At 38.7% G+C, this 28,000-nt stretch overlaps 2 protein-coding genes across 3 annotated transcripts in view; one reads left to right on the top strand and one right to left on the bottom strand.

The window, feature by feature from the left end:
• On the bottom strand, positions 1-9,106 carry si:dkey-148a17.6 (uncharacterized protein LOC108190685 homolog). Of its 2 annotated transcripts, XM_062025134.1 has the most exons (3): positions 3,150-3,244; positions 2,033-2,139; positions 1-1,726 (listed from the first exon to the last, which is right to left on the bottom strand). In XM_062025134.1, exon 3 carries the CDS (start codon positions 1,677-1,679, stop codon positions 636-638), a length of 1,044 nt encoding a protein of 347 aa, XP_061881118.1. In that variant the 5' UTR covers positions 1,680-1,726; positions 2,033-2,139; positions 3,150-3,244; the 3' UTR covers positions 1-635. The 2 variants fall into 2 exon arrangements, with proteins under 2 accessions (XP_061881118.1, XP_061881127.1); XM_062025143.1 differs by lacking the exons at positions 2,033-2,139; positions 3,150-3,244 and adding an exon at positions 8,949-9,106.
• The window catches only part of LOC133632607 (E3 ubiquitin-protein ligase AMFR-like), a 25,129-nt gene continuing 5,620 nt past the window's right edge, over positions 8,492-28,000 (top strand). The window contains exons 1-12 of the mRNA XM_062025121.1: positions 8,492-8,674; positions 9,178-9,477; positions 9,548-9,640; positions 9,720-9,884; positions 21,359-21,511; positions 21,598-21,638; positions 22,019-22,151; positions 22,240-22,373; positions 22,477-22,587; positions 27,224-27,420; positions 27,502-27,605; positions 27,848-27,988. Coding sequence (XP_061881105.1) covers positions 9,223-9,477; positions 9,548-9,640; positions 9,720-9,884; positions 21,359-21,511; positions 21,598-21,638; positions 22,019-22,151; positions 22,240-22,373; positions 22,477-22,587; positions 27,224-27,420; positions 27,502-27,605; positions 27,848-27,988 — 1,527 coding nt within the window. The 5' untranslated portion in view covers positions 8,492-8,674; positions 9,178-9,222. The remainder of the gene's footprint in view (positions 8,675-9,177; positions 9,478-9,547; positions 9,641-9,719; positions 9,885-21,358; positions 21,512-21,597; positions 21,639-22,018; positions 22,152-22,239; positions 22,374-22,476; positions 22,588-27,223; positions 27,421-27,501; positions 27,606-27,847; positions 27,989-28,000) is intronic.

Below are 28,000 nucleotides of genomic sequence, written 5' to 3' on the forward strand. Positions count from 1 at the left end.
AGGAGAGCTACTTGCGGTAGCAATCGTACGTGACAAAAGGTCGGGCCTTTCCTCCACTTTCTCCGGCGCCGTTAAAGTGTTGCAACCACCAGCTGCTGCAACTGTCCGCCCAACTGGCCAAGCTGGTGCTGTAGTCACAGGAACACATTGTGACAGCAATAGGTGGCAAAATGGTGGTACACCAAAGAATCACTTAATTAAATATTCAAACACAGTGTTACTGTTCAAACTGTGTATAGTGTTACATTAGCCAAAATATTAAATATACTTGTTAAATAACACGTCTACCTTGTTTTAATGAACATTTGGGCCTACTATGCTACTGTATTTAAATGTTGGTCATTATGGTGGTATTTGTAAATGAGACCCAAAATGAGGTGAGCCTAACTTCAGTTATGTTAAAATTAATTTATTTGTACTTCAAGAAAACCCATAAAATCAATTTTTTGAGTCTCACTGTGCCACACCCCTGCTCTACATGACAGGAGCGCTCTACTGAAAAAACAAAACAAAAAATAAGAACACTGGTAAAAGATCCTACTCTATGTATGACAAAAGTGCTGTGGTGTTCTGTTGCAAAACAAAATCCCAAGGATTTGGCCCACTGGTGTCCTGTACGGCATCCATTGACTTTGCTAGGATATATTATTCTCACTAATGTCCACGCGTTCCTTTGACTCAGACTCACACTTAGAGCTGTCGGTTAGATTGTTCTGTCTTTTGGACACAAAGGAGAACTCCCTGTTGCCCCCCCCGGGAGATGTGCTGGAGATGTGTCGGAAGAGCTTCCGAATGCCGGTGTCCCGCACAGAGCTGCGAAAGGACCGAGCAGCGAACATGTAGAGGACGGGGTTCACAGTGCTGCTGATGAACACCATGGCCCCACTGACAAAAGCCATGCTCATGCGAACGTCCTCCAGATGATTGCCGATATTCGGGAAGGATGTACCTGCGATGATGATGACGAGGGAGAGGATGTTTCCAATGTGATACGGCGTCCAGCAGACAGCAAACACCACAACCACACTGGCGATGAGGACCGTAGACTTGCGTTTGGACTTGAATGTCATTTGAGTGATGCGGGTGCACAGGCAGCCATAACACACCACCAGAATGGAAAATGGCAACACGTAGCCCACCAGGGTCTCCAGGAGCACACACACCAGCTCATGGGTGGCTGAGTCGTACTGGTTGTACAAGCAATGCTCCTCACCAGACTCCAGATCCTTTTCGACAACACGGGTCAAGAGGACGGGCACGCTGAACAAGAAGGCCGCGATCCACAGGATCAGCAGCACTTTACTCGAAGCCTTTTTTCTCTTCCATTCTGCCGAGACGAAGGGATAGCGCACGGACACAAAGCGCTCCACGGCCATTAGGGTGATGAGGAAGACGCTGCCGTACATGCAGGCGTTGATCACGAAGCCCATGGCTTTGCAGGAGGCCTCCCCGAACACCCACGAACGGGCCAGGGAGTAGATCCACAGGGGCAACGTGATGAGCACGAGCAGGTCGGCGACAGCCAGGTGCAGGATGAGCACCACCGTGTGCGAACGCTGCTTGACGTGGCGCAGGATGGTCCAGATCACTAGCAGGTTCCCGGGGGTCCCGATCAGAAAGGAGAGGCCCAGTATCACGCACGCCACCACTGCTCCAACGTCAAATCCCTCGGGGGCCATGACATCTAAAGAGAGCTGGTCGGAATGGTAGGTGCTGACTGCGATGTCTGCATGGAAAAGAAAAAAAAATTGCAGCAACAGCAAGGCCTCACTTCCTCTTTTTTTTTTTCCATTTTGGCATAAAAGTGAGTCATATTTTACAGAATGCCACTTTTGCTTCATTTAGGCTAAGTATAGTTAATCTTAAGTAAACACATGCCTATAGTCTCACAAACACAAGCAATTGTTCCCATATTAAACTATGAACAATTTATTACTTCACAGGCAGTGTTTTAGATCAAATTAAGTAAGATATACCTTTTGAAATTTAAACTTGCAATTTATTTTTGACTAATCATACTCCTTTACCTTACCTGTGGTTGGTTAGCTGAATGTGCTCAGGTCAATGCAAAGATGAGTGAGGAGACGCCAACTGGTGTGCTCTGTGGCTAAATTGGCTTTGATATAAACCCCACTGAGACTTGCAATTGAAAAAAGAGATATTTGGGTCAATTGTTCAAAATGTGGACATTTAAAACTTTAAAGACTTCAAAAATTGTTTATTGTCAGTATTGCCTACATGCAAGAAGACATAGGGAAGGATCAACAAACCAAATAGAGAACAGGAACAATGACGCTTCAAAAAAACTCTTTGTCTTAAAAACATTTACAGATCCTAGAATATTACAGTTATAGCAAATTTACAAGTCAATTCTTGAACGTCTGTCTGCCTACTGTCTGACTGCACAAGTATGCAACTGCGTTATCAACCTCCAGGCCTGCCAGACTGCAATCTGTTGTTTTGAGACATTAATGTGTGTTTTGGTATGTCTAGTCCTTTAAGGGAATACCGGGATAGGATAATGATAAATTATAAATGGGTTATACTTGTATAGCGCTTTTCTACCTTCAAGGTACTCAAAGCGCTTTGACAGTATTTCCACATTCACCCATTCACACACACATTCACACACTGATGGCGGGAGCTGCCATGCAAGGCGCTAACCAGCAGCCATCAGAAGCAAGGGTGAAGTGTCTTGCCCAAGGACACAACGGACGTGACTAGGATGGTAGAAGGTCGGGATTGAACCCCGGATAGGATAGGACAGACATTATTTATTCCACAATGGGGAAATTATGTGCTGAAAATATGAATTTCCCCTCTGGGATTATTAAAGTATTTCTGATTCTGATTCTGATTCTGATGTGGTTGCAGTGCAGATACAAAAGTCCACAAAAATGAGGTAAAAACAGATGTAAACAAGAGGGAAACATCAAAGAACACAAAGGACATAAAATACATTAAAAGAGCACAGAGCTAATGCAACCCATCTGCCACTTCAGCGAGACTATTTGTACATACAGCTACAAAAATAAAACACAACAAAAAAACAAACAATGAGCAATAGATAATACATGCTGCGCACAAACAATTGCACCATGCATAGACAAACGACACAAAAAAAAAACACTATTTCAACACACACGTACATCGTGGTGGGCTCTGCAGTGCTTCACGCCATCATCTGCTGGGGTGGGGGGCATAATCTAACATCCTGCTGAGAGTAAAGAGCTCCACAGTTCCACGACCAGGACAAAAACCACACCGCTCTTCCTAAATCCGGGGTTAGACTATCAGTACCTCATCTTCAGTACACCTGAATAGAATTTTTCAAGAAGGCTGAGGAGTGTGATCCCACATTAGTTGAAGCACACCCTCTGATTCCCCTTCTGAAAAAGACGAATCACCACCCTGGTCTTCCAATCCAGAGACCCCCGATATCCACGCAATGCTGCAGAGTCTTGTCAACCAAGACAGCCCCACAGCATCCAGAGCCTTAAGGAACTCCGGGTGGATCTCATCCAACCACCGAGGAGCTTTTTAACTACTTCGGCAACCTCAATCCCAGAAGTATGAGAGCCAACCACAGATTCTCCAGGCACTGCTTCTTCATAAGAAGACGTGTCGGTAAAATTGAGGTCTTTGAAGTATTACCTCCACCGATTCAGAAAATCCTGAGTTAAGGTCAGCAGCACACCATTCTCACCATACACGGTGTTGACAGTGCATTGCTTCCCCTCTTGAAGTGGCGCCTACATACATACATACATATGTATTTATAAATATATATATACATACATATATACATACACGTACATATATATGTAATAATATATATATATATACATAAATATAGATAGATAGATAGTACTTTATTGATTCCTTCAGGAGAGTTCCCTCAGGAAAATTAAATATGCGATGAGGTGGCGACTTGTCCAGGGTGTACCCCGCCTTCCGCCCGATTGTAGCTGAGATAGGCTCCAGCGCCCGCCGCGACCCCGAAGGGAAGAAAAGTCAAAGTCAAAGTCAAAGTCAGCTTTATTGTCAAACAACTGTTTGTACAGGACATACAGGTGGACGAAATTACGTTCCTCTCACAACCACGGTGTCTATAAATATAAAGTGTAAAAGAAGAATAAAAAAGACAACAATTTAAACAGTCGCATGAGGGGGGGGAAAAATATACAGGGGAAGAAGATATTACCAGAATATCTATAATATCTATCTAGAAGAAGCGGTAGAAAATGGATGGATGGATGGATATATATACATACATATATACACGTATATACATACATATATATACGTATATACATACATATATATACACATACATACATACTGTACATATATATATATATAATTTGGAGGTAATCCTCCTTTTTCATTTTCCCATTTACTCTCTGTAAAGCACCAGTTCCATTGGCAGCAAAACAGGCCCTGACCATAATACCACCACCACCATGCTTGACGGTAGGGATGGTGTTCCTGGGATTAAAGGCCTCACCTTTTCTCCTCCAAACATATTGCTGGGTATTGTGGCCAAACTGCTCAAGTTTTGTTTCATCTGACCACAGAACTTTCCTCCAGAAGGCCTTATCTTTGTCCATGTGATCAGCAGCAAACTTTAGACAAGTCTTAAGGTGTCGCTTCTGGAGCAAGGGCTTCCTTCTTTCATGGTAGCCTCTCAGTCCATGGCGATGCAAAACACGCTTGACTGTGGACACTGACACCAGCAGCTTCCAATTCATTGCAGACCTGCTTTTTGGTGGTTCTCGTTTGACTCTCGATCATCCTGACCAATCTTCTCTCAGCAGCATATATATATATATATATATACATATATATGAAAAAATCAAAAAAAAAAATCCAGAGCTTGTAGGGATGATATAGCCTCTGTGTTTTTTCTGAACTAACGTATATATATATATATATATATATATATATATATATATATATATATATTTATATATATATATATATATATATATATATTCCCGGGCGCGGTGCCGCTGCTGCCCACTGCTCCCCTCACCTCCCAGGGGGTGAACAAGGGGATGGGTCAAATGCAGAGGACACATTTCACCACACCTAGTGTGTGTGTGACAATCATTGGTACTTTAACTTAACTTTACACTTTACACATATAACTGTAGCACACAAAAAAGCACATTTAATAAAAAAAACGTTATTATGGTCTTACCTTTACTTATAAGTGCGGGAACAGTGGTGTTCATGTTGGAGGAATTGTGAATGAATGAAATATGAAATCCGCGCTGCAGTCTGCAGGTGTACCTAATGTTGTGTCCCTGTTCACGGCTCCTCCGGCGCGCCTCGCGAGCATTGTTGTTTTTGCACATTTTGGCTTCTTGTTAAGCGACTTTTTTTGGGTGGAGTTGTTGACAAAATACACTGTACATTATATACCTCAGCTAACTAAACTATGGAAATGTATAATATAATTCATATAGCAATACAGTCTCACTGCACAGCAGGCCAGCAGTTAGCCGAGTCATTGCGCACAATCCATGTTGAGGCACAAATCAGTGACGTGCCTCAACTGGCTGCTGATCACCGCACCGTCTCTTCTCAGTATTTGAACGGCAAATGTGAAAATAAAAATACAAATAATCTAAAACTGGTGAAGTTAAAAGGAAAATAACTTTAGTATAATCACTGGATACATATAACAATTTAATTATTATTTTTTTCTTTTTACTTTTTTTTTTCTTTCCATGATGGCATCATCAGTGACTGCACGCCACTGATATATATACAGTATATATATATATATATATATATATATATATACAGTATATATATATATATATATATATATATACAGTATATATATATATATATATATATGAAAAAAAAAGAAAAAAAATCCAGAGCTTGTAGGGATGATATTATATCATCCCTACAAACTCTGGATTTTTTTTTGGATTTTTTCAAAAATGCAGACACATATATATGTGTGTGTGTGTGTGTATGTATATATATATATATATGTCTGTATATATATATATATATGTGTATATATATATATATATGTGTGTATATATATATATATATATGTCTGTATATATATGTGTGTATATATATATATATGTGTATATATATATATATGTATGTGTATATATACGTATATGTATATGTATATATGTATATATATATGTCTGTATATATATATATGTGTATATATATATATATGTGTGTATATATATATATGTATATATGTATATGTATATGTATGTATGTATATATATATATATATATATATATATACATACCTGTATATATATATACATATTTATTTATTTACACACACACATATATATATATATATATATATATATATATATATATATATATATATATATATATATATATATATATATATATATATATATATACGTTAGTTCAGAAAAAACACAGAGGCTATATCATCCATACAAGCTCTGGATTTTTTAAAAGATTTTTTCATATATATAATTGTTTTAAATATTTTTTTTAAATATTGTAGCCGAGTATTCTGGGTTCGCATATTATGTGTACTAATATAATATAATAATAAAATAATAAATGGGAGTCATAAGAGGAGGTCCGGTCTCCACCACTTCTTTAATGTTCACTCTCCTTTTTCTCTCCCTACACACCTTCTTCCACAACCACCTTTATAGACCTCTTACGTCACAGCCCTACGGCAACTCTGGAGGGACAAAACTCCTCCTTACCTAACATTATCTGGTAATTTGGGACATCCTGAAAAGTTTGTTACATACGTCCCCCCCTCAATTAGAAACGTCCCCGTTTCGTCACAAACAAAATAGGTAACAAACAAGGGGAAATAGAACAGAGAAAAAAATTCACAATCTTAATGCACCAACAAATCAACAATATTTTAACTGATCCACAAAGTATTGCATAAGATAGCACCCTGGCCCCTCAAAACATACAAAAACGTGCAGATGTGAAGGAGGTCGGTCCAATCGCCCACTGCGAGATAGTTCAGTTGTGCGCAGGAGGTCGCCCCAGTCGCCCCCTGCGAGATAGTTCGATTGTGACGCGCCATCATGCCATCAGACTTGGGGTTATAGGCAGTGAAGGAATCAATAAAGTACCATCTGGTGGTGCTGGCAGAGTCTCTGGAAGGGACAACCACCCCGGGACCCCTCCCCCCCACATGGGACTTACGGGCCACTCCAAAATGTCCATGACCACCCTCCTGAGGGGCCGACAAACCTGTGACCACCCCATGGGAACTTCTGGGCCACTCCAGAATATCCATGGTTACCCTCTGGAAGGGGGCAACAATTCTGGGACCCGCCCACGGGGACTTATGGGCAACTCCAGAATGTCCATGGCCACCCTCTGGAGGGGCCGACAAATCTGGGACCCACCCACGGGGACTTCAAGGGCACCGGCGGGTCCGACACACTCCGCACTGCTCACACCACCGTCGGATGTCTCCCAGCATGAAGGGCCAGCAGCAAGACCGCCGGGAACGCCTCCGTAACCAGCCGGCTCACATCCGCAGCACACACCTCCAATCTCTCCACCGGAGCACGCACATGCGCCGATAGGCTGGCCCAGAAGCGGTCCATCAATTGTCTCTGTCCAGCTGAGAAATTCTGGCACCGTCGCCGGGGAAGGGAGCTGTTAAGTCCATTTTTGACATTCATGCCGTGTGAGTGTCTGTCAATCAGCGTCTTGCCGAGCTTAAAAGTGTCGTCGTCACCACACCACGTGTCCGAAAAACAGCCAGGAAGCTTAGCAGCTAACTATACACGTGCAGCTAACTGAAAACTCACGAGTCCCGTGTAACACTTTCTTCTTTTCTTTTTTTTTTTCAACACAGCAGTTAAAATCCCACCGCTGCCACCAATGTAGCCGAGTATTCTGGGTTCGCATATTATGTGTACTAATATAATATAATAATAAAATAATAAATGGGAGTCATAAGAGCAGGTCCGGTCTCCACCACTTCTTTAATGTTCACTCTCCTTTTTCTCTCCCTACACACCTTCTTCCACAACCACCTTTATAGACCTCTTACGTCACAGCCCTACGGCAACTCTGGAGGGACAAAACTCCTCCTTACCTAACATTATCTGGTAATTTGGGACATCCTGAAAAGTTTGTTACAATATTTTTTTTATTAACCTTTATTTATAAATTCCAACATTTACAAACAGTTGAGAAATAATAATCAAAGGAAGTACAAAAACAGTACAAAACAGCGCCAGGGGGTAGTAAATTAAAAGCAACTAAAATAGAATGCAATATATATATATATATATATATATATATATATATATATATATATATATATATATATATATATATATATATATATATATATATATATATATATATATATATATATATATATATATGTAACCTATTTTTATGGGCATGCCTCTTATATAAAATAAACAAAAGTATATATATCAAGTTTGGGGCTGTTTTGTGGACGAAATGTCGTAGGCGATCTCTTATGATGACGTAGTTGCAACGGGGCACGAGACAGGAGCCTCCCCCAGGCTTGGCAACTCGGCGAAATAAACATGACGTTGTTGACAATTACGACATTTAACATGAAGTAACCCTAAAATCACACCGTTCGATACACTGTGGAGGTTGGACGCTGTCTACGACATTCTTGGAAGCTGTAAGTGAAAGTTGAATGCGTGCGTTGATGCCTAACTAGCAGCGAAGAGTGGGTGGCTAATGTTAGCTGACTTGTAAGCTAATGCTAGCTAACGTTAGCCGGTCGAGTTGCAAATCCTTCATATGTTCTAGAATCGCCGGTACATTACTCGCAATTGCTGACATTTGTCTTATGCAAAGATATTATAAATGACCAAATTAAGTAAGTAATTCGCTTGTAGCAATAGACATGTCAGGTCCAAGTCGTCGTGCTAGCTAACAGGTAAACATCTCACCTGGCTAACATCATTTCTTACATTACATCCATCCATCCATCCATTTTCTACCGCTTGTCCCTTTCGTGGTCGCGGGGGGCGCTGGAGCCTATTTCAGTTTTATTCGGGCGGAAGGCGGGGTACGCCCTGGACAAGTCGGCACATATATGCCCGAAGGATTCGTCAGACCAAGTGACAAGCCATCACTTTGAATACCCTACTAACCCAGGTCTACTCTATGTTTTAACAGCATTATATTCTCAAGTGGAGAAGAAGAAGGGAAGTTTGAGCTGAAATGCCTCTGCTATTTCTGGAGCGGTTCCCATGGCCCAGTCTGCAGACTTACACAGCGTTGACCGTGGCTCTGCTGGCTGGCAGCATCTTCAGCGCTTACACGACCGTGACAGACCCAGCTTTTGGGTCCTTGGAAGCGGATGATACTCCAACCCCCGCTGAAGTGGATCTAGATGACCTAAAAAATGATATTAGTAGCACAGAACTAGCAAGCACTGTCTTGTGGTATTTGGTCACTGACAGCCTCTTTGTATGGGTGAGCTCTTGTTCCTAAATTCATATTTAGATTGCACATTTTCTTAACGTGATTCTTTCTCTTCCTATAGGTGTTAGTGAACACATTCTGCTGCTCTTTAATGTTAATCGCTAAAATGATCCAGTATGTGGTGTTTGGTCCACTCAGAGTCAGTGAGAAACAGGTTAGTTTGGTGCATCTCTGTTTGTTTACCAAACAGGACTATTGTCTTTCTAATATTTTCTTCCTTCCAACTCCCCTAGCACCTGAAAGACAAGTTCTGGAACTTCATTTTCTACAAGTTTATATTCATCTTTGGCGTGCTGAACGTGCAGACTGTAGATGAGGTGGTCATGTGGTGTCTGTGGTTCGCCGCGCTGGTCTTTCTTCATCTTATGGTGCAGCTCTGCAAAGACCGATTTGAATATGTAAGTTTTTATTAATCCCATACTTTTGTTTGTACATCGGTTTGTGCACCCACCAACCTGCACTGCTATTGACAAATATTGTGGACAGTTTACACCTGCAACACGGACCACACTTGATACTTTGTTTTCTGCCCCACATGCACGACACAATCTGATACAGGAGTGCGCCGCACTGTCCCGAGGTAAAAATGTATCAGTGACCGAAAAGGCTGCCGCTATTAATAGAAGCTCAGTCCATCTCAGTCGTTAAGAGGAAAACTTTTGAAAAAGGACATTTAAAAATATATTCAAGTGATCTTAAACAGTATTTCACTTGTGACACATACAGCAAATGTGGTTTTGGATGCTATTAACTGTGAAGGGAAATTGTACTAATAATTGGCCTACACAAGAATCCCCACTTCAGAATATTACTGCCTCAGTACTTCTCGGAAGCTGGGGAAACCACATGTACGCGTTAGTCGGAACAAGACACGCTAACAAAAATAGAGCAATGTCTCCTGTATTAACCTCTTGGATAAGGAGATACATTTTATTCAAGGCAATACAGAAGACAGCAAGAAAATGGGGCTTTGCGGAAAAGTGGAGACTAAATCATAATGCTACACCCGTCCAGAGTTTTTGTGATTGTTTTTGTAATTTCCAGCCGTGTATCCTCAAATGTTACAATATAATGGCAATGACAAATCTGTGACTAAGAGTGTTTCCCACAGATTGCCAATGTACTTGTGACGGTGGGGCCAAGGCTAGAGGTGTGGTGGGGGCTGATCATATAATTTGCATAATCGGCTTGGATGCATACATTTTCTTTAAAAAGGCAATAAAATGTATACATATATTTAAAAACTAAATTTTATTAGTAATTAGTAGCAAATATATATTTTTCTTATATTGTTGTCTTCTGTTTTTCAATTGTTGCTGCTTATTTTAGTACTAAACAGGCTGCACTTTGTACACCTTTGGTTGATTGACATATATTATTCTGCCCTCCCCGAATGTTGGATTTTAGTTTGCCAAATATGTAAACAGTCTTTTTAATTTAGAGATGAAGAAACAACTTGAGGTTGTTTGGTAGTTTCTACTATTAAATTACTGTAAAACTAAGCACACAAAGAAAAGTACATTAATATACATATGAACTTGGCACATACATGTAGGGATGATGTTTGATAAGAAATTATCGAGTTCGAGCCAATTATCGAATCCTTATCAAACCAATTCCTTATCGATTCTCTTATCGAATCCAGATAGGTTGTTGTATATGGAAAAAAACACAATATTTGGTTTAACAAAAGCTCACTTTCATTTCATAAGAATAAAATAAAATAAATAAATAAATATTGACTTGTTACCCCCCTAAAAAATAAAATCAATAAATATTGACTGTTGTTACCCAAAGTATATTAAGTGGGATTTTTCAGAAAAACAAATAGATACAGTAACACAAAAACAACCTGTCTCTGTGATCACTATAGGTGTATAAATAATACTATAGTGTTAAATAAAATCAGTCCCTTGGGCACAAAACTGAAAATAATACAGCTCTCCAAAAAGTGCACTTCTGCTGCTATTGGAACATCCTTCTGGGGTCCATCAGTGTGGCCTCCTCCAGGAATGACTGCACGTCCTTGTCCTGGAGGGAAAATGAGGGACAGACACAGCATAGAATTAGGGGGGAAATTAGCTGAATGTGAAGACTAGGGTGTCTGTTATTAAGTCTTTAGCATTAGTATGTGGAACTAAATGATGGAATGGATTAAGTAAGGAAGTTAAACATTGTACTGATATGACCAACTTTAAGAGGTTGTTCAAATTAATATCAATCAATCAATCAATCAATGTTTATTTATATAGCCCTAAATCACAAGTGTCTCAAAGGGCTGTACAAGCCACAACGACATCCTCGGTACAGAGCCCACATACGAGCAAGGAAAAACTCACCCCAGTGGGACGTCGGTGAATGACTATGAGAAACCTTGGAGAGGACCGCATATGTGGGTAACCCCCCCCCCTCTAGGGGAGACCGAAAGCAATGGATGTCGAGTGGGTCTGACATAACATTGTGAAAGTCCAGTCCACAGTGGATCCAACACATCAGCGGGAGTCCAGTCCACAGCGGGGCCAACAGGAAACCATCCCGAGCGGAGACGGGTCAGCAGCGCAGAGATGTCCCCAACCGATGCACAGGCTAGTGGTCCACCTGGGGTCCCGACTCTGGACAGCCAGCACTTCATCCATGGCCACCGGATCTATGCAACTCCCCCTCGCAAGGGACAGGGGAGAAGAGGAGAGAAGAAAAGAAACGGCAGATCAACTGGTCTAAAAAAGGGGGGTCTATTTAAAGGCTAGATTATACAAATGAGTTTTAAGATGGGACTTAAATGCTTCTACTGAGGTAGCATCTCTAACTGTTACCGGGAGGGCATTCCAGAGTACTGGAACCCGAATAGAAAACGCTCTATAGCCCGCAGACTTTTTTTGGCTCTGGGAATCACTAATAAGCCGGAGTTCTTTGAACGCAGATTTCTTGTCGGGACATATGGTACAATACAATCGGCGAGATAGGCTGGAGCTAAACCGTGTAGTATTTTATACGTAAGTAGTAAAACCTTAAAGTCGCATCTTAAGTGCACAGGAAGCCAGTGAAGGTGAGCCAGTATAGGCGTAATATGATCAAACTTTCTTGTTTTTGTCAAAAGCCTTGCAGCCGCATTTTGTACCAACTGTAATCTTTTAATGCTAGACATAGGGAGACCCGAAAATAATACGTTACAGTAATCGAGACGAGACGTAACGAACGCATGAATAATGATCTCAGCGTCGCTAGTGGACAAGATGGAACGAATTTTAGCGATATTACGGAGATGAAAGAAGGCAGTTTTAGTAACACTCTTAATGTGTGACTCAAACGAGAGAGTTGGGTCGAAGATAATACCCAGATTCTTTACCGAGTCGCCTTGTGTAATTGTTTGGTTGTCAAATGTTAAGGTGGTATTATTAAATAGATGTCGGTGTCTAGCAGGACCGATAATCAGCATTTCCGTTTTCTTAGCGTTGAGTTGCAAAAAGTTAGCGGACATCCATTGTTTAATTTCATTAAGACACGCCTCCAGCTGACTACAATCCGGCATGTTGGTCAGCTTTAGGGGCATGTAGAGTTGAGTGTCATCAGCATAACAGTGAAAGCTAACACCGTACTTGCGTATGATGTCACCCAGCGGCAGCATGTAAATACTAAAGAGTGCAGGGCCAAGAACCGAACCCTGGGGAACTCCGCACGTTACCTTGACATAGTCCGAGGTCACATTGTTATGGGAGACGCACTGCATCCTGTCAGTAAGATAAGAGTTAAACCATATAGTGCTTACAAAGTACAAAGAAGAATTATGAGAAATACTTTCAAACTTATTGAAAATAAGATATTGTTCACCTCAGTATATTAATAATGACTGAATTAATTAATTACATATTACAAAACTGTTGTATATACTAATTCACAGATGTTATTTTATTATAAAAAGGTCAGTAAATGATGTATATATTTGTAAACGGTCTGAAGTGGGAAAGGGGTAGGATTAAATAAGCTTCTTCCTACTCCTTTTCGGACATGATGTAAAGTGAAATGACATGAAACTGTGATGTGTTATGCTGTAAGTGTGTTCATGCACGAAATAAACTAAAGAAAGAAAGAAAGCACTAGTTTTTTAGACAGACCTGCAAACTCTGGAGTGGTGTAGGCTACAAGATAACGTTAACGTTATCAGACACATACAAAAAGGCTAACGTTAACGTTACCGTTAGCCACTGACTATGCTTAGGTAACGTTAGTCTAGCTAACATTACTGCAGTCCTGGTTGACATAAGAGGTAACGTTATTTTAGCCTTTAGGCTACAAGTGAGCAGATATGGAAATTAACCGGCAACAGTTGAGTTGAGTTGAGTTTGAGTTTATTTCGAACATGCAAGCTTACACATGATACATCACAATTTCCAGTTTCTCTTTTCAACATGTTTGAAAAGGAGTAGGAAGAAGCAGAGCTTATTTAATCCTACCCCTTTTCTTTACATAACAGTTGTACAACTTTTTGTTCACTTCCTGTTCACAATTTTTTCACAATAAACTCCATAAGTAATCACAATAAAAATAAATAAATAAATAACAGTAAGAATTTAATAATAATAATTGGTGAAGTAAGTCATATTTCATATGATGAGATAAGTAAGATTACTTTAAGAATGAATGAATGGATGGATGAAATAAATTGAGAATGTTTGTCATGGTTCTTCTTCTTTGTACTTTGTAAACACTTTAAGTTTGAAGAGTTTCTTGAAGTGGATCATATTAGTACATTGTTTGATTGCTTTGCTTAATCCATTCCATAATTTAATTCCACATACTGATATACTGAAGGTCTTAAGTGTTGTACGTGCAAACAAATGTTTTAAATTACGTTTTTCTCTAAGATTATATTTCTCCTCTTTTTTTGAGAAGAATTGTTGTATATTCTTGGGTAGCAGGTTATAGTTTGCTTTGTGCATCATTTTAGCTGTTTGCAAATTCACTATGTCGTGGAATTTCAGTATTTTTGATTCAATAAATAAAGGGTTTGTATGTTCTCTATATCCAACATTATGTATTATTCTAACTGATCTTTTTTGTAACACCGTTAATGAATGAAGTGTACTTTTGTAATTATTTCCCCATATATCTACACAGTAGCTCAGATATGGTAACACTAGTGAGCAGTAGAGAATATGAAGGGATTTTTGGTCTAGAACATGTTTTGCTTTATTCATTATTGACGTATTTCTTGCAACTTTATGTTGTATATTTTTTACGTGAGATTTCCAGTTCAATTTATCATCAATCATTATACCTAGAAATTTGGTTTCATTTACTCTTTCAATTTCTATTCCGTCTATTTGTATTTGTGTTTGACTTTCTCTTCTACTGTTACCAAATAGCATTATTTTAGTTTTACTAAGATTCAACGATAGTCTGTTTTTGTCAAACCATCTTTTTAATTTGTTAATTTCTTCTGTTATTATTTGTATTATCTCCTGTGTGTTCTCTCCTGAACAAAACGCTGTTGTATCATCCGCAAATAATACTAACTTTAAATCTTTTGTAACTTTACAAATTTCATTTTAATAGAGATTGAATAATTTAGGTCGTAGTATTGATCCCTGAGGTACACCACAGGATATATTTAGCGTTGTAGTAGATGTGTGTTTGCCTAGCTTCACGTATTGTTTCCTGTTCATTAGATAACTTCTTCTCCAGTTTAAGACTAACCCTCTGATGCCATATCGTTCTAGTTTTTTGATTAAAATATTGTGATTAATTGTGTTAAATGCTTTAGTTAGATCCATAAAAATAGCTGCCGCACATTTTTTATTATCTATTGCATTGGTAATGTCTTCTGTAATTTCAATTAAAGCCATTGAAGTTGAAACATTAGCTCTGTATCCATATTGGTTCTCTTCGAGTATTCTATTTTTATTTATGAAACTTTCTAATCTGTTATTGAACAGTTTTTCAATGATTTTAGAAAATTGTGGAAGTAGAGAAACAGGTCTATAATTTGTAAATTGATGTTTGTCTCCAGTCTTATAAATTGGTGCAACTTTAGCTATTTTCATTTTGTTTGGAAATGTACCTGTTTGAAATGATAGGTTACTAATATACATTAATGATCCTGAGATCTCTTCAATAACCTTTTTTATCGTTTCCATATCAATTCCGTTACAATCAGTTGAAGTCTTAGATTTACATTTTTTCGCGATTTTAACTATTTCCTCCTGTGTCACATTACTGAGGAACATGGAGTTGGGATTTCGCTCTATAGTATCATTATAGTCCTCAATTGGAACTGGGTCTGGAATCCTTTCTTCCAATTTTGGTCCAATATTTACAAAATAATTATTGAAGCTTTCAACTACTTCCTTTATGTTGTCATTTTTTTTTTTTTTCATCTAAGAAGTATTGATGGTAGTCCCTCTTAGTTCCATTTTTAATAATGCTATTGAGGATGCCCCATGTTGCTCTCATATTATTTTTGTTCCTGTCCAATAATTTTTGTTCCTGTCCAATAATTCACTGTAATATTCTTTTCTACATGATCGTAGTATGTCTGTTAACTTGTTTTTATACTTTTTGTACTTAATTTCTGCCTCTATAGTTCTTTGTGCTATACATTTTCTATATAGTGTATTCTTCATCTTACAAGCATTTTTTAATCCTTTTGTCATCCATGGTTGAATATTCTTTCTCTACTTGTTACTGAGTTGTATCCATGGACAATGTTTGTCATAAAGTATTATGAACTTGTTTAAGAAATGTTCATATGCTTCATCAACCTCTTTTTCATTATACACATTGTCCCAATCTTGCTTTTGTAGCTCAATTTTGAAGGCAGTCATCCTCTTCTCTGTGCATAGTCTTCGAAATGTCCTTTTGTCTTCCATGTTCTTCTTGTAGTTTCCATCATATAGTGTAAAAAACTGGCAGATGATCACTAACGTCGGTTATAAGTAGACAACTTGTAGTGTTATTATCAAAATCATTGGTAAAAATATTATCAATAAGCGTGGCACAGTGTCCTGTGATTCTGCTTGGCTTTGTGATTTTAGGATATAGACTGATGCTGTACATTGTATCAATGAAGTCATCAATAGACTTTTGCTTGTTGGGGTTCAATAAGTCAATATTAAAGTCACCACATAAGAACATTATTCTTTGACCATTGTCCATGTAAGTTGCCTTGATCCATTCTTCAAATGTTTCTATACTTGACTTAGGTGATCTATATATACAACTGATGAATATGTTTTTGCTTTTTTCCTGACATTTTTAAATGGTTATACATTCTAAGATATTATCTATAGCAAATGACATGTTTTTTACCACTTTGTAGTTCAGGTTCTTCATCAAGTACACAGCTACTCCTCCTCCATTTTTGTTGGTTCTGTTGATGTAGTTTAGTTCATATCCCTCCAGATCAAAATATATTCCTTTTTTATCATCAATCCATGTTTCTGTGACAGCTATCACTTTGAAGGGTTCGTTGATGTGTTCCAAAAAGTTCTTAATGTTGTTGTAATTTGCATACAAGCTTCTACTATTAAAATGAATAATTGACAATTTGTTATCACATTCAATGTTGCTATTATATTGATCATCTGTATAATAAAAACAATTATTACTGATGTGGGAGAAAAAATTTGTATCTGGATCTATATCATTTTCCAAATCCTGTTTTTTGTGATCTTTGTTGCAGAAATTTTTTAGTTCCATATTTTCTTGTTCAACAATCTTTGATGTTGTTTCAATAATCTCTATAAGTGTAGGTGGATGCAATCCTGAATCTAGGTCCTCTTGTTTAGTCGTCCCTTGGAACATAGTAGTGTCGATGCTGGGTGTTTGTTTTCTGTCAGAGTCCATTATCATCGTTGTTGTGGTAGCTGTGTAAACTTTAAAAATTGTCCAGGTCCTTGATGTCATGGACAACAATTACTCTTGCTTCTGGACTTCCATTCAGCTTGATGTAGATTTTACAGTTGGCGCTCCAAGTTCCCTGGATTTTTCCCTGCCTTCTCAAGTCGCGTGCTTTCTTGGCGATTCCAGCATTACGTTTTGTGAGATGCTCATTCATGTACACATTTGTTCCCTTCAGCTTCTTTCCCTGTCTCAGCAATGCCATTTTAGATTTTCTGTTTACGAGTTTCACGAGCACGACTGGAGTGGCGTTGTTGTTTCTTCCGTTCAGTGGGATGCATGTTTCGATGGTATTAATGTCAATTTCAATTTCTTTTGATTGCAGAAAGTTGACCACTTGCTGCTCTGTTGAGACCATATCCATTTCATCTGGTTCACCTTCATTATTCACAGCTTTCGCATAGGATCTTGGTTTAATTCGGTGCCCTGTCACGATGATATCATTCATTCGTTTATCCTGATCCATTTCATCTATGATGTTCCACAGCATGTTGTTGTCTTCTTGAAGGATCTTCATTTGTTTGCTCATTTCAGTGGCTTCTTTATTTCTGGAGTTGTTCTCTTTTTTCATTTCTTTCATTTCTTCTTTCATTTCTTTCATATCCTCTTTCCATCCATCCATCATTTCTTCCCATTTTTCTATCATTTCTTCTTTAAATTCCTGGAATTGTTTTTGTAGTATCCCTTCTTGATTCTCATCATGTCCTGTGCCCAGCTTCAAATCAGTCTTTCCAGTCAATCCTTTAACTTTTGGCATCGTGTTAGTCGCTGACGTCAGTGCCTCTTATGTCTTAAGGGCAGTTACTTCTTTAACGACTTGCGGCACTTTTAACTTGTTTTTTCAACAATTTCGTACCTTGCGCCGTTCAGAGATCAATTTGAGGTGTCAGCCTGTCAACTTATATCACTCTGCGACTTCGGGATCACTTTAAAACAGCTGTAAACTCGCCGTAGCTTTTGGTTGCTAGGCAACCGCTTTGAACTGCGGGAGGCGCCTTTGGCTTGAGGCTAACGGCTCTTCCACTCGCCTTATTTCAGCGTATCAGTGCCTCTCAACTGACTAAAATCAGATCGAAGATGCCAGGTGACTCTCCTGTGGCTGTGATCGCAAATCAGTGGTCAAAATCTTCAGACTTAACAAAAACTCCGGTAGCAGAAGCGGAGCTTTTTTTTCTTTGCGTCCTTTCTCATTGACAGGAAGTGGAAGTTAACGTTAGTTACTCACCAGCACTCTCACTGGAATTGGCGCTGCAGCTTGAAGCAGAGGAAGAGGGGCGTCCTTCATCATCTCTGTCGCTGCTTGTCCACGACACCTTTCTCGAACGTTCAGGTTATGTACGGCCTGAACATGTTTCATCATGCTTGTTGTGCTTCCCCCCTTACATGAGAGCGAAGCCTGGCAATAATTGCAGATAGCCGTTTCCTCGTCGTATTGTTTTGTAAAATGAAGCCATGTCTTGAGGCGTTTTTTCCGGCTGCTTCTTTTTTCTTTCTTTTTTTTAAAACATTTTATTTATTATTATTATTTTTTTAAACCTTTATTAATACATTTCAATTACAAACAGACGAAAAACAAAAACAGTACAGAACAGTACAAAACAGCGCCAGGGGGTTGTAAATTGAAAGTAACTAAAATAGAATACAAAATAGTATATATATAATAAACCTTGTTGCTGCTTCTGTATCTGCCGCCTAATGACTGAGCTACGTCATTTTCTGGGATGTGCCACAAGGCATTTTCTGTGAGACGGGATTCGTCCCCAGAGATTCGAATAAAGAACCAACTCTTTTTCTTTACTATAGAGGCCTCGATAACGGGAACCGGTTCTCAAAAAGGGATTCGAGTCCAAGGAATCGGTTCTTTTCTTATCGAACAACCGGGAGAACCAGTTTCGAACATCATCCCTACATACATGTAGGAATCACGATAAATCAACATTAAAGTTTGTTATACATTGAAAAAAGCAATACAATTAATTACACAGAATGAAAGTTGGCTGTAATGCCGCTAGCTTAATGCTAACATACAGTTGACCAGCTCATTGACAGACTAACGAAAGATAGCAGAGCGAACACGTACAAACTTTTATCAAATTAGATTTTAACAGAACAACATTGACAGAAAACTGCTTGTGTATTTCTACTTATTGGCTTATATTCACCAAATTGTAGAAACAAATACTGACTGCTAACTTTGTACTTCTCAACAAGTCTCATTCTCCTGCAGCAAAAAAGTTAACTATTCCACCACAATAAGCTGCTTTTTAGCGGAACTTTATTTGTTGTTGGGGTCTTGTTCACCTTGTACAAAGTTCCATTTTCCCCCCTCTCGGCTGGATGCCTTTGTTTGAAATTCTGGAAAAGATTGTTGTGCTACTGCCTTTTTTCTACTAACTTTGCGGCATGAAGTCACTTGTCCACATCTTTTGCTGCAAATCCAAACCACTGATCACACTAAGGGAAAACGTGTGTGTGTGTTTTGTGTGTGAATGTCCGCTAAGGAAATGAGACAGAGGGTGCAAGCTTAACTCAATATTAAATAAAAAATTGATACAACTTAAAAAAGTAAATCATGAATGAAAAGGAGCTGAAAGAAGTATAAACTTTTAGTATCTCTCCCTTATTCACACAAATGTAACATTCACCGTTCAACTCAGAAGAGTAGTAAGGCCATATTTCTATTTTAACACGTACAACAAAAAAATAAAAACATCAAGTTACTCAGTCCTATTTTTTCATCGCCATGATTTTTTTTTGAAATACAGATAGAAATAGACATTTTGTTCAACGCCTTTAATTACAATGCATCTTTCCATAAATCACTGTTCGAAAATGGGATTTATTAAAAATCTCTATTCCTTTTAGGTTATAATTACTTTCTCTTACAAATATGTTTTGAATGTTGTTTGGTAGAATATTTTTGGGTTTTACATGTTGTTCTATACCAGTTCATTAAATAAATGTAACTGTTTAGTTATTGGGTTTGTGATTTCCCTGTATCCATATTCGCTAATGACTCTTACAGCTCTTTTCTGTAAAAGGAAGCTTGGATTTAAATGTTTTAAAGGCACTACACTTCAATGTAATATGTTTGATATGGTACAATCAGTGAACTATACAAAATATACAATGCGTTTTTATTTGGCAATTCTTTAACCTTATATAAAATAGCAATACTTTTAAATATTTAACCTTTGTGTAATTTATGTAATTTCAATGACTTATTGTCATCAGTCATAACACCCAAAATATATGTTGTTCTTTGAATGTCAACTCCTTTGACATATATCGAGGGATCCACACTTTTATTACTACTACAAAAAAATTATAAAAAGCATGATAAAATAGCAATAAAATCAGTTTATTGCGTAGGTCTATGGTGAACTGTCGCCATGTTTAAACTTGCAATATCATTATTGATGCGGGATATTTTTTTTGCTAGAAACTTCTTTCATCATTCCTCCTCAGTGGGTTGTGTCACAGTTTTACATGTTCGGAGGGGCTGAAGTCGCACAAGAAAAAAAAGGCTAATATGGAAGACTCAAGCGGTGAAGTAAAATTGATGCATTGGCATTGTTTAAATCAAAATTGTGGACCCACTTTGGGTTTTCTAATATGTGTGGGACAAAGCCGGATAAGGACTTTGCAGTGTGTAAGTTGTTTATGTTTCAACCCTACAGTATAAACCCACAGATACAGTATATTGTTGGTTATTAAAAGCTATATATCGCAGTACCGCCATACAGTACTGAGATTATCGCTATTGTGAGCCATGTGTTGTATTGTGAGGTACTCTTGACTGTCCCTGTCATAATGTATGGCAATGGTGTCAGAACAATCAGACTTGAAAATACAAGTAAACTTGTATAAGAAAACTACACACTCGCTTGGTGGGAAATGCAGTTTGTGGGGATGTTTTTAACAAGTCAAAGTCCTACTTTTAACCATTCTATCTTTTTTTATTTTGTCGTCCCAGCTGTCGTTCTCTCCCTCCACGCCCATGAACAGTCACGTGCGAGTGATGTGTCTTCTGGTCTCCCTTTTGCTGGACTGCTGTGGTCTGGCTGTGGTCTGTGGCCTGTTGGGAGCATCCCATGGTATGCACACCCTGTCTTTCATGGCCGCAGAGGTAGGGACCAAGGCACACGCTTGGTTTGTGTAAATGCCTTGGTTGTTTTACAACTTTTAATGACCTGTCTACTTTTGTCTTGTCAGTGTCTGCTGGTGACCGTTCGCACAGGGCACGTCATTATGCGGTAAGTCCCCTTTAAAGCCTCTTTAAGGCATGCATGCATGTGCACACAGTAATGCACCATGAGAGGATATGGCAGATTTAGATCCAGGTTTGGCGGAGATAATCCAAGCAGTATAATTTGTTTACAATAGCCTCTTTGTTCCACAGAGGCATTTTATTTGACACAAGTCAGAGGAACGGTCAATCATCACAACTTATCACACTGTTTCCTGGCAGTACCTTTGTGCGTTTTTTAAAATTTAAGTCTTTTTATAGCAATTATGTAATTAACCTATTTTTATTTGAGTATTATTTAATAATACACAGTGTTTTACCATCATTATTTCTCACCTACATACCCCCATCATCATGTTCAAGCATCTTCTGTGTGTTTCTGTGCAGGTACTCCATACACCTGTGGGACCTGAACCATCCAGGGACATGGGAGAGTAAAGGAACCTATGTTTACTATACAGACTTCACTATGGAGCTGGCTATGCTCTTTCTAGACCTCATGCATCATATCCATATGCTGGTGAGACAGTGAATCGGCATGTCAGCAAAGTCTGTGAATACCTTTTTCTCGAGTGGTCGACATTCTCTGTCAATATTTGTCACATCAGCTTTTCGGGAACATCTGGCTGTCCATGGCGAGTTTGGTCATCTTCATGCAGCTGCGTTATCTCTTCCACGAGGTCCAGCGCCGCATCCGTAGGCACAAGAACTACCTTCGTGTCATCAACAACATGGAGGCCAGGTGAAGGCAAATAAATGTAGATGTATTGTTCATTGATGAAAGTATAGTAGTAGTAGTTGTTTCATAGTTAACATGCTTAATATTTTGTTACTCTTTGATACAGATTTGGTGTTGCGACTGCAGAGGAGCTGGCAGCTAATGATGATGATTGTGCCATCTGCTGGGATACCATGTTGACAGCACGCAAACTTCCATGTGGTCACCTCTTCCATAAGTAAGTCATTCATTAAAATTATTTTAAAGCTGTTTTGCATAGGATTATTTACTTGTTTTTCAATCAGGTATTTGCTTGTCAGTACAAGACTATCAGACTTTAATGGAATTTAATTGTTTGCTGGATGAAACAGAACATTTTAGGATAGTTTTCCCTTGTTTGAATTTGGAATGTGCCGATCGATCGGCCGTTTTTTGGGCCACTGCCGATTAATGCTTTTCAAAGCTGATCACATCTGACCTGATACTTTATTTATTTTTCGTCACTCGACTGACAGAGGCGGTTATTAGCTTAGTTGATATAATCACCTCCATTGTGCCAAATAAACTACATTCTTTCGTATCCTATGTTTCATTTTCATGTATCATTATCACTGCAGGACAAGGCTAAGAAGAAGTGCTTCAAGAAGTCTAGATTTTTATTTTTATGTTTACAATTTCAGAAATAATGTCCTGGACACAGGGCGACTTTGAGGGAAAAAACCAAAGGATTAAAATGAAAAGTACATAGTAGTTTTTACTTGTATTTAGTTATTGTGTATTATTGACTGTATTGTGATTAGGGATGGGCGATATGGCCTTTTATTAATATCTCAATATTTTTAGGCCATGTCACGATACACGATATATATCTCCATATTTTGCCTAAGCCTTGAAATAAAACTTGATGCATATAATCACAGCAGTATGATGATTATTTCTGTCTACATTAAATATTCTTGTTCATACTGCAATAATATATGCTAATTTTAAGCTTCCATGCAGAGAGGGAAATCACAACTAAGTTAATTTACCAAAACTGTTTTTATTAAACAGTTATTAAGCAGTGGCACAAACATTCATGTAATTTCAAAACAGAAAGTGCAAGATTGTCAGAGACATTTTAAAGGCCTACTGAAACCCACTACTACCGACCACGCAGTCTGATAGTTTATATATCAATGATGAAATCTTAACATTGCAACACATGCCAATACGGCCGGGTTAACTTATAAAGTGCAATTTTGAATTTCCCGCTAAACTTCTGGTTAAAAACGTCTTTGTATGATGACGTATGCGTGTGACGTCAATCGTTGAAACTGAAGTATTCGGACACATTGTATCCAATACAAAAAGCTCGGTTTTCATCGCAAAATTCCACAGTATTCTGGACATCTGTGTTGGTGAATATTTTGCAATTTGTTTAATGAACAATGAAGACTGCAAAGAAGAAAGCTTTAGGTGGGATCGGTGTATTAGCGGCTGGCTGCAGCAACACAACCAGGAGGACTTTGACTTGGATATCAGACGCGCTATCCGACGCTAGCCGCCGACCGCATTGATGATCGGGTGAAGTCCTTTGTCGTTCCGTCGATCGCTGGAACGCAGGTGAGCACGGGTGTTGATGAGGGCTGGCCAGCGTAGGTGGATAGCTAATGTTTTTAGCATAGCTCTGTGAGGTCCCGTTGCTAAGTCAGCTTCAATGGCGTCGTTAGCAACAGCATTGTTAAGCTTCGCCAGGCTGGAAAGCATTAACCATGTACTTACAGGTCCATGGTTTAATAGTATTGTTGATTTTCTGTCTATCCTTCCAGTCAGGGGTTTATTTCTTTTGTTTCTATCTGCAGTTAAGGCCGATGCTATCACGTTAGCTCCGTAGCTAAAGTGCTTCGCCGATGTATTGTTGTGGAGATAAAATTTACTGTGAATGTCCATTTCGCGTTCTCGACTCTCATTTTCAAGAGGATATATAGTATCCGAGGTGGTTTAAAATACAAATCCGTGATCCACAATAAAAAAAGGAGAGAGTGTGGAATCCAATGAGCCAGCTTGTACCTAAGTTACGGTCAGAGCGAAAAAAGATGCGTCTTGCATTGCACTCTAGTCCTTCACTCTGACGTTCCTCATCCATGAATCTTTCATCCTGGCTCAAATTAATGGGGTAATCGTCACTTTCTCGGTCCGAATCGCTCTCGCTGCTGGTGTAAACAATGGGGAATTGTGAGGAGCCTTTCAACCTGTGACGTCACGCTACTTCCGGTACAGGCAAGGCTTTTTTTATCAGCGACCAAAAGTTGCGAACTTTATCGTCGATGTTCTCTACTAAATCCTTTCAGCAAAAATATGGCAATATCGCGAAATTATCAAGTATGACACATAGAATGGATCTGCTATCCCCGTTTAAATAAAAAAAAAAAATTTCAGTAGGCCTTTAAAACAAGCTATGAGTGCACTTTTGTGGATGATGTCACTAAGTCGACATATCTAAACAACACTAAATTAAAGTGCACTTTTTGTCCAGAACGCCACTACAATAGTTTAAAACTAATAAAATGCACTTTTGTGCACGATTTCACACAAGATATTTCAATAACTGTCCAATAAAAATGAGCTGCATAATAGGAAATCAAATAGTGTATGTCCTTCGCTATGTGGTAGGTTACTGCGGACGTTATCTCCTTCTGTTGTTAACTATTTTTTTCATACGGTGTTGAAGTGGAAATGGTTGCTTGGGCATTTTGTGGGTGTGGCATCGATCGTGTTGATCTGGAAATTGAAGACGCCAGGCTCAATTGGGTCAGTGCTGGTTGCTTAGTAGTGCTGCTACTTTTTGTAGCAACGCTTTTGCCGCATACTTGACATATTACGGTTGTCTATTAAACATCTTTCCGCTTGAAGCCAAACCACCGCCAGATGATGGACCCCGTGCTGTTTTTCTTGGGAATTAATTCTTCTTCCTTCATTTGTTACCAGATTCGCACCTTCTGTCTCTCGTATTACCACTCGCACCACTCCGCTAACTTTACCCATTCTGCTACCTCTTTGGTCCGCGGGGGCGTATGACGTTACACGCGCGACAGTATTTGACGTATGTAACAAGGTGCGCTTGTTTTATGTCTCTGTGAGGACAGACAAGAAAGAGTGAGAAACGCCTGAAGTGTAATGCCCGCAGCTAAAAGCAACTGCGTGAGAACGTAAACTCGAATACTCACGATAGTCATTTTCTATATCGCACAGAGACAAACCTGCGATATATCGAGTATATTCGATATATCGCCCGCCCTAATTGTGATCAAAATATTGTATGTGATAAAAGACCATAAGGATAAGTATTGTGTTTAGGGATGTCCGATAATGGCTTTTTGCCGATATCCGATATTCCGATATTGTCCAACTCTTAATTACCGATATCAACCGATACCGATATCAAACAGACTGGGCAAGTTGGTAGAGAAGGCCAGTAATGTGGTGGGAGTGGAGCTAGACTCAATGGCGGTGGTGTCAGAGAGGAGAATTCTAGCAAAACTCCTAGCCATTATGGACAACACCTCCCACCCACTACACTCGGACCTTGCAGGGAGAATGAGCACGTTCAGTGGAAGGCTCAGACTCCCAAAATGCAACACGGAACGACACAGGGGGTCCTTCATACCGACAGCCATCAGACTGTTTAATGCATATGTTCCTTGACTGCACTTAAATGTAGAGTATATGTAGAATATATTTATATTATTTATATATTATATATTATATATATATTATATATATTATATTATTTATAATTATTATTGTCTATTGTGAGCGAACTGTGGTGCTGAATTTCCCCCAGGGATAAATAAAGTACTTTCTATTCTATTCTAACCGATACCGCTATATATACAGTCGTGGAATTAACACAGTATTATGCCTAATTTGGACAACCAGGTATGGTGAAGATAAGGTCCTTTTTTACAAAATTAATAAAATAAGATAAATAAATTAAAAACATTTTCTTGAATAAAAAAGAAAGTAAAACAATATAAAAACAGTTACATAGCAACTAGTAATTAATGAAAATTAGTAAAATTAACTGTTAAAGGTTACTACTATTAGTGGACCAGCAGCATGCACAATCATGTGTGCTTATGGACTGTATACCTTGCAGACTGTATTGTTATATATTGATATATAATGTAGGAACCAGAATATTAATAACAGAAAGAAACAACCCTTTTGTGTGAATGAGTGTAAATGGGGGAGGGAGGTTTTTTGGGTTGGTGTACTAATTGTAAGTGTATTTTGTGTTTTTTATGTTGATTTAATAAATAAAAAATAAAAAACAGATACCGATAATAAAATAAACGATACCGATAATTTGCATTTATCGGCCGATAATATCAGCCTGCCGATATTATCGGACATCTCTAATTGTGTTGATATTGTTACTGTTAATAGTACTCAAAGGTAATACATGTGATTGTTATTGATATCGTGCGATTGAACTCATGGAAGATCGGAATCAAAATCTGCAACAAAATCGGAACATACCTAGTTTAAATATTTGCTAAAAAAATTTCTTGTCACACATCTCTGTGCACATTGAAATATGTTGTTGCCTGTAAATCATTTGCCAAAGCAACAAGTAGCCCTATAGCTCTTAAATTCAAATCAAGAAAGTAATATTTTTCATAATATAGCTAGGCATTGCGTGACCTACAATAATAGAACATAATGGTAAACAGGAAAGAGAAAAATGATAAGGCGTGATGGAGCACATTTTACATGAAAATGTTGAAAATCTTTGTAAAGTCTACATCCTGAAAAATATTTTGCACATATTTGATAATAAAAACAGGTGTCTTTGTGTAAGTGGTCTTATGCACTGTGTGCTTTTGCAGCTCTTGTTTGCGATCTTGGCTAGAGCAAGACACGTCGTGCCCTACGTGTCGCACTTCCCTGAACATTAGCGGGGAAAATGACCAGGCGAGAGGCCAGCAGCAGGGAGCGGGCATGGAAGACAACGGGGGCCCAACTGGAGCGGCTGCAGATGCAAGACCTCATATGAGTCAACACAACCACTTCTTCCACTTTGATGGTCTGGTCTACATGCAGAAAACTGTTTTTTTCCACAGTGTGTTAAGCTAGTAAAAATAAAAAGGCATTCTCTCCATCACAGGGTCTCGTATTGCTAGCTGGCTTCCCAGTTTCTCAGTAGAAGTGATGCACACAACCAACATCTTAGGAATTGCTCAGGCTAACAACTCTCAGCTGACAGCAATGGTGAGTTTATAATTTATTTGAACAAATATTTGCATTTTTCTTAATTAAGATACGTGCTCTTTAAATTAAATAGATTATTTTTCTGATCCCATGGCTGTGTACCTTCCGCAAAGTACATATTGTAAACAAAACCGTCCACAGTGTAAATAAAGTTTTCATGGTTCGCTGAGAGTGATAGCAACTTTATTGTCTGTTTTGCTCTCTTTTACTTTTATGCTGTTATTATGCTCTGCACCCATCAGGCCCATCAGATCCAGGAGATGTTTCCTCAGGTGCCCTCTTACCTGGTCATGCAAGACCTTCAGCTGACCCGCTCTGTGGAGGTCACCACGGACAACATCCTGGAGGGTCGTATCCAGGTGCCTTTCCCTCCACCTGCACAGGTCCATGCAACC

This window comes from Entelurus aequoreus, linkage group LG02 (assembly GCF_033978785.1).
Source record: "Entelurus aequoreus isolate RoL-2023_Sb linkage group LG02, RoL_Eaeq_v1.1, whole genome shotgun sequence".
NCBI classification, from domain to species: Eukaryota; Metazoa; Chordata; class Actinopteri; order Syngnathiformes; family Syngnathidae; genus Entelurus; species Entelurus aequoreus.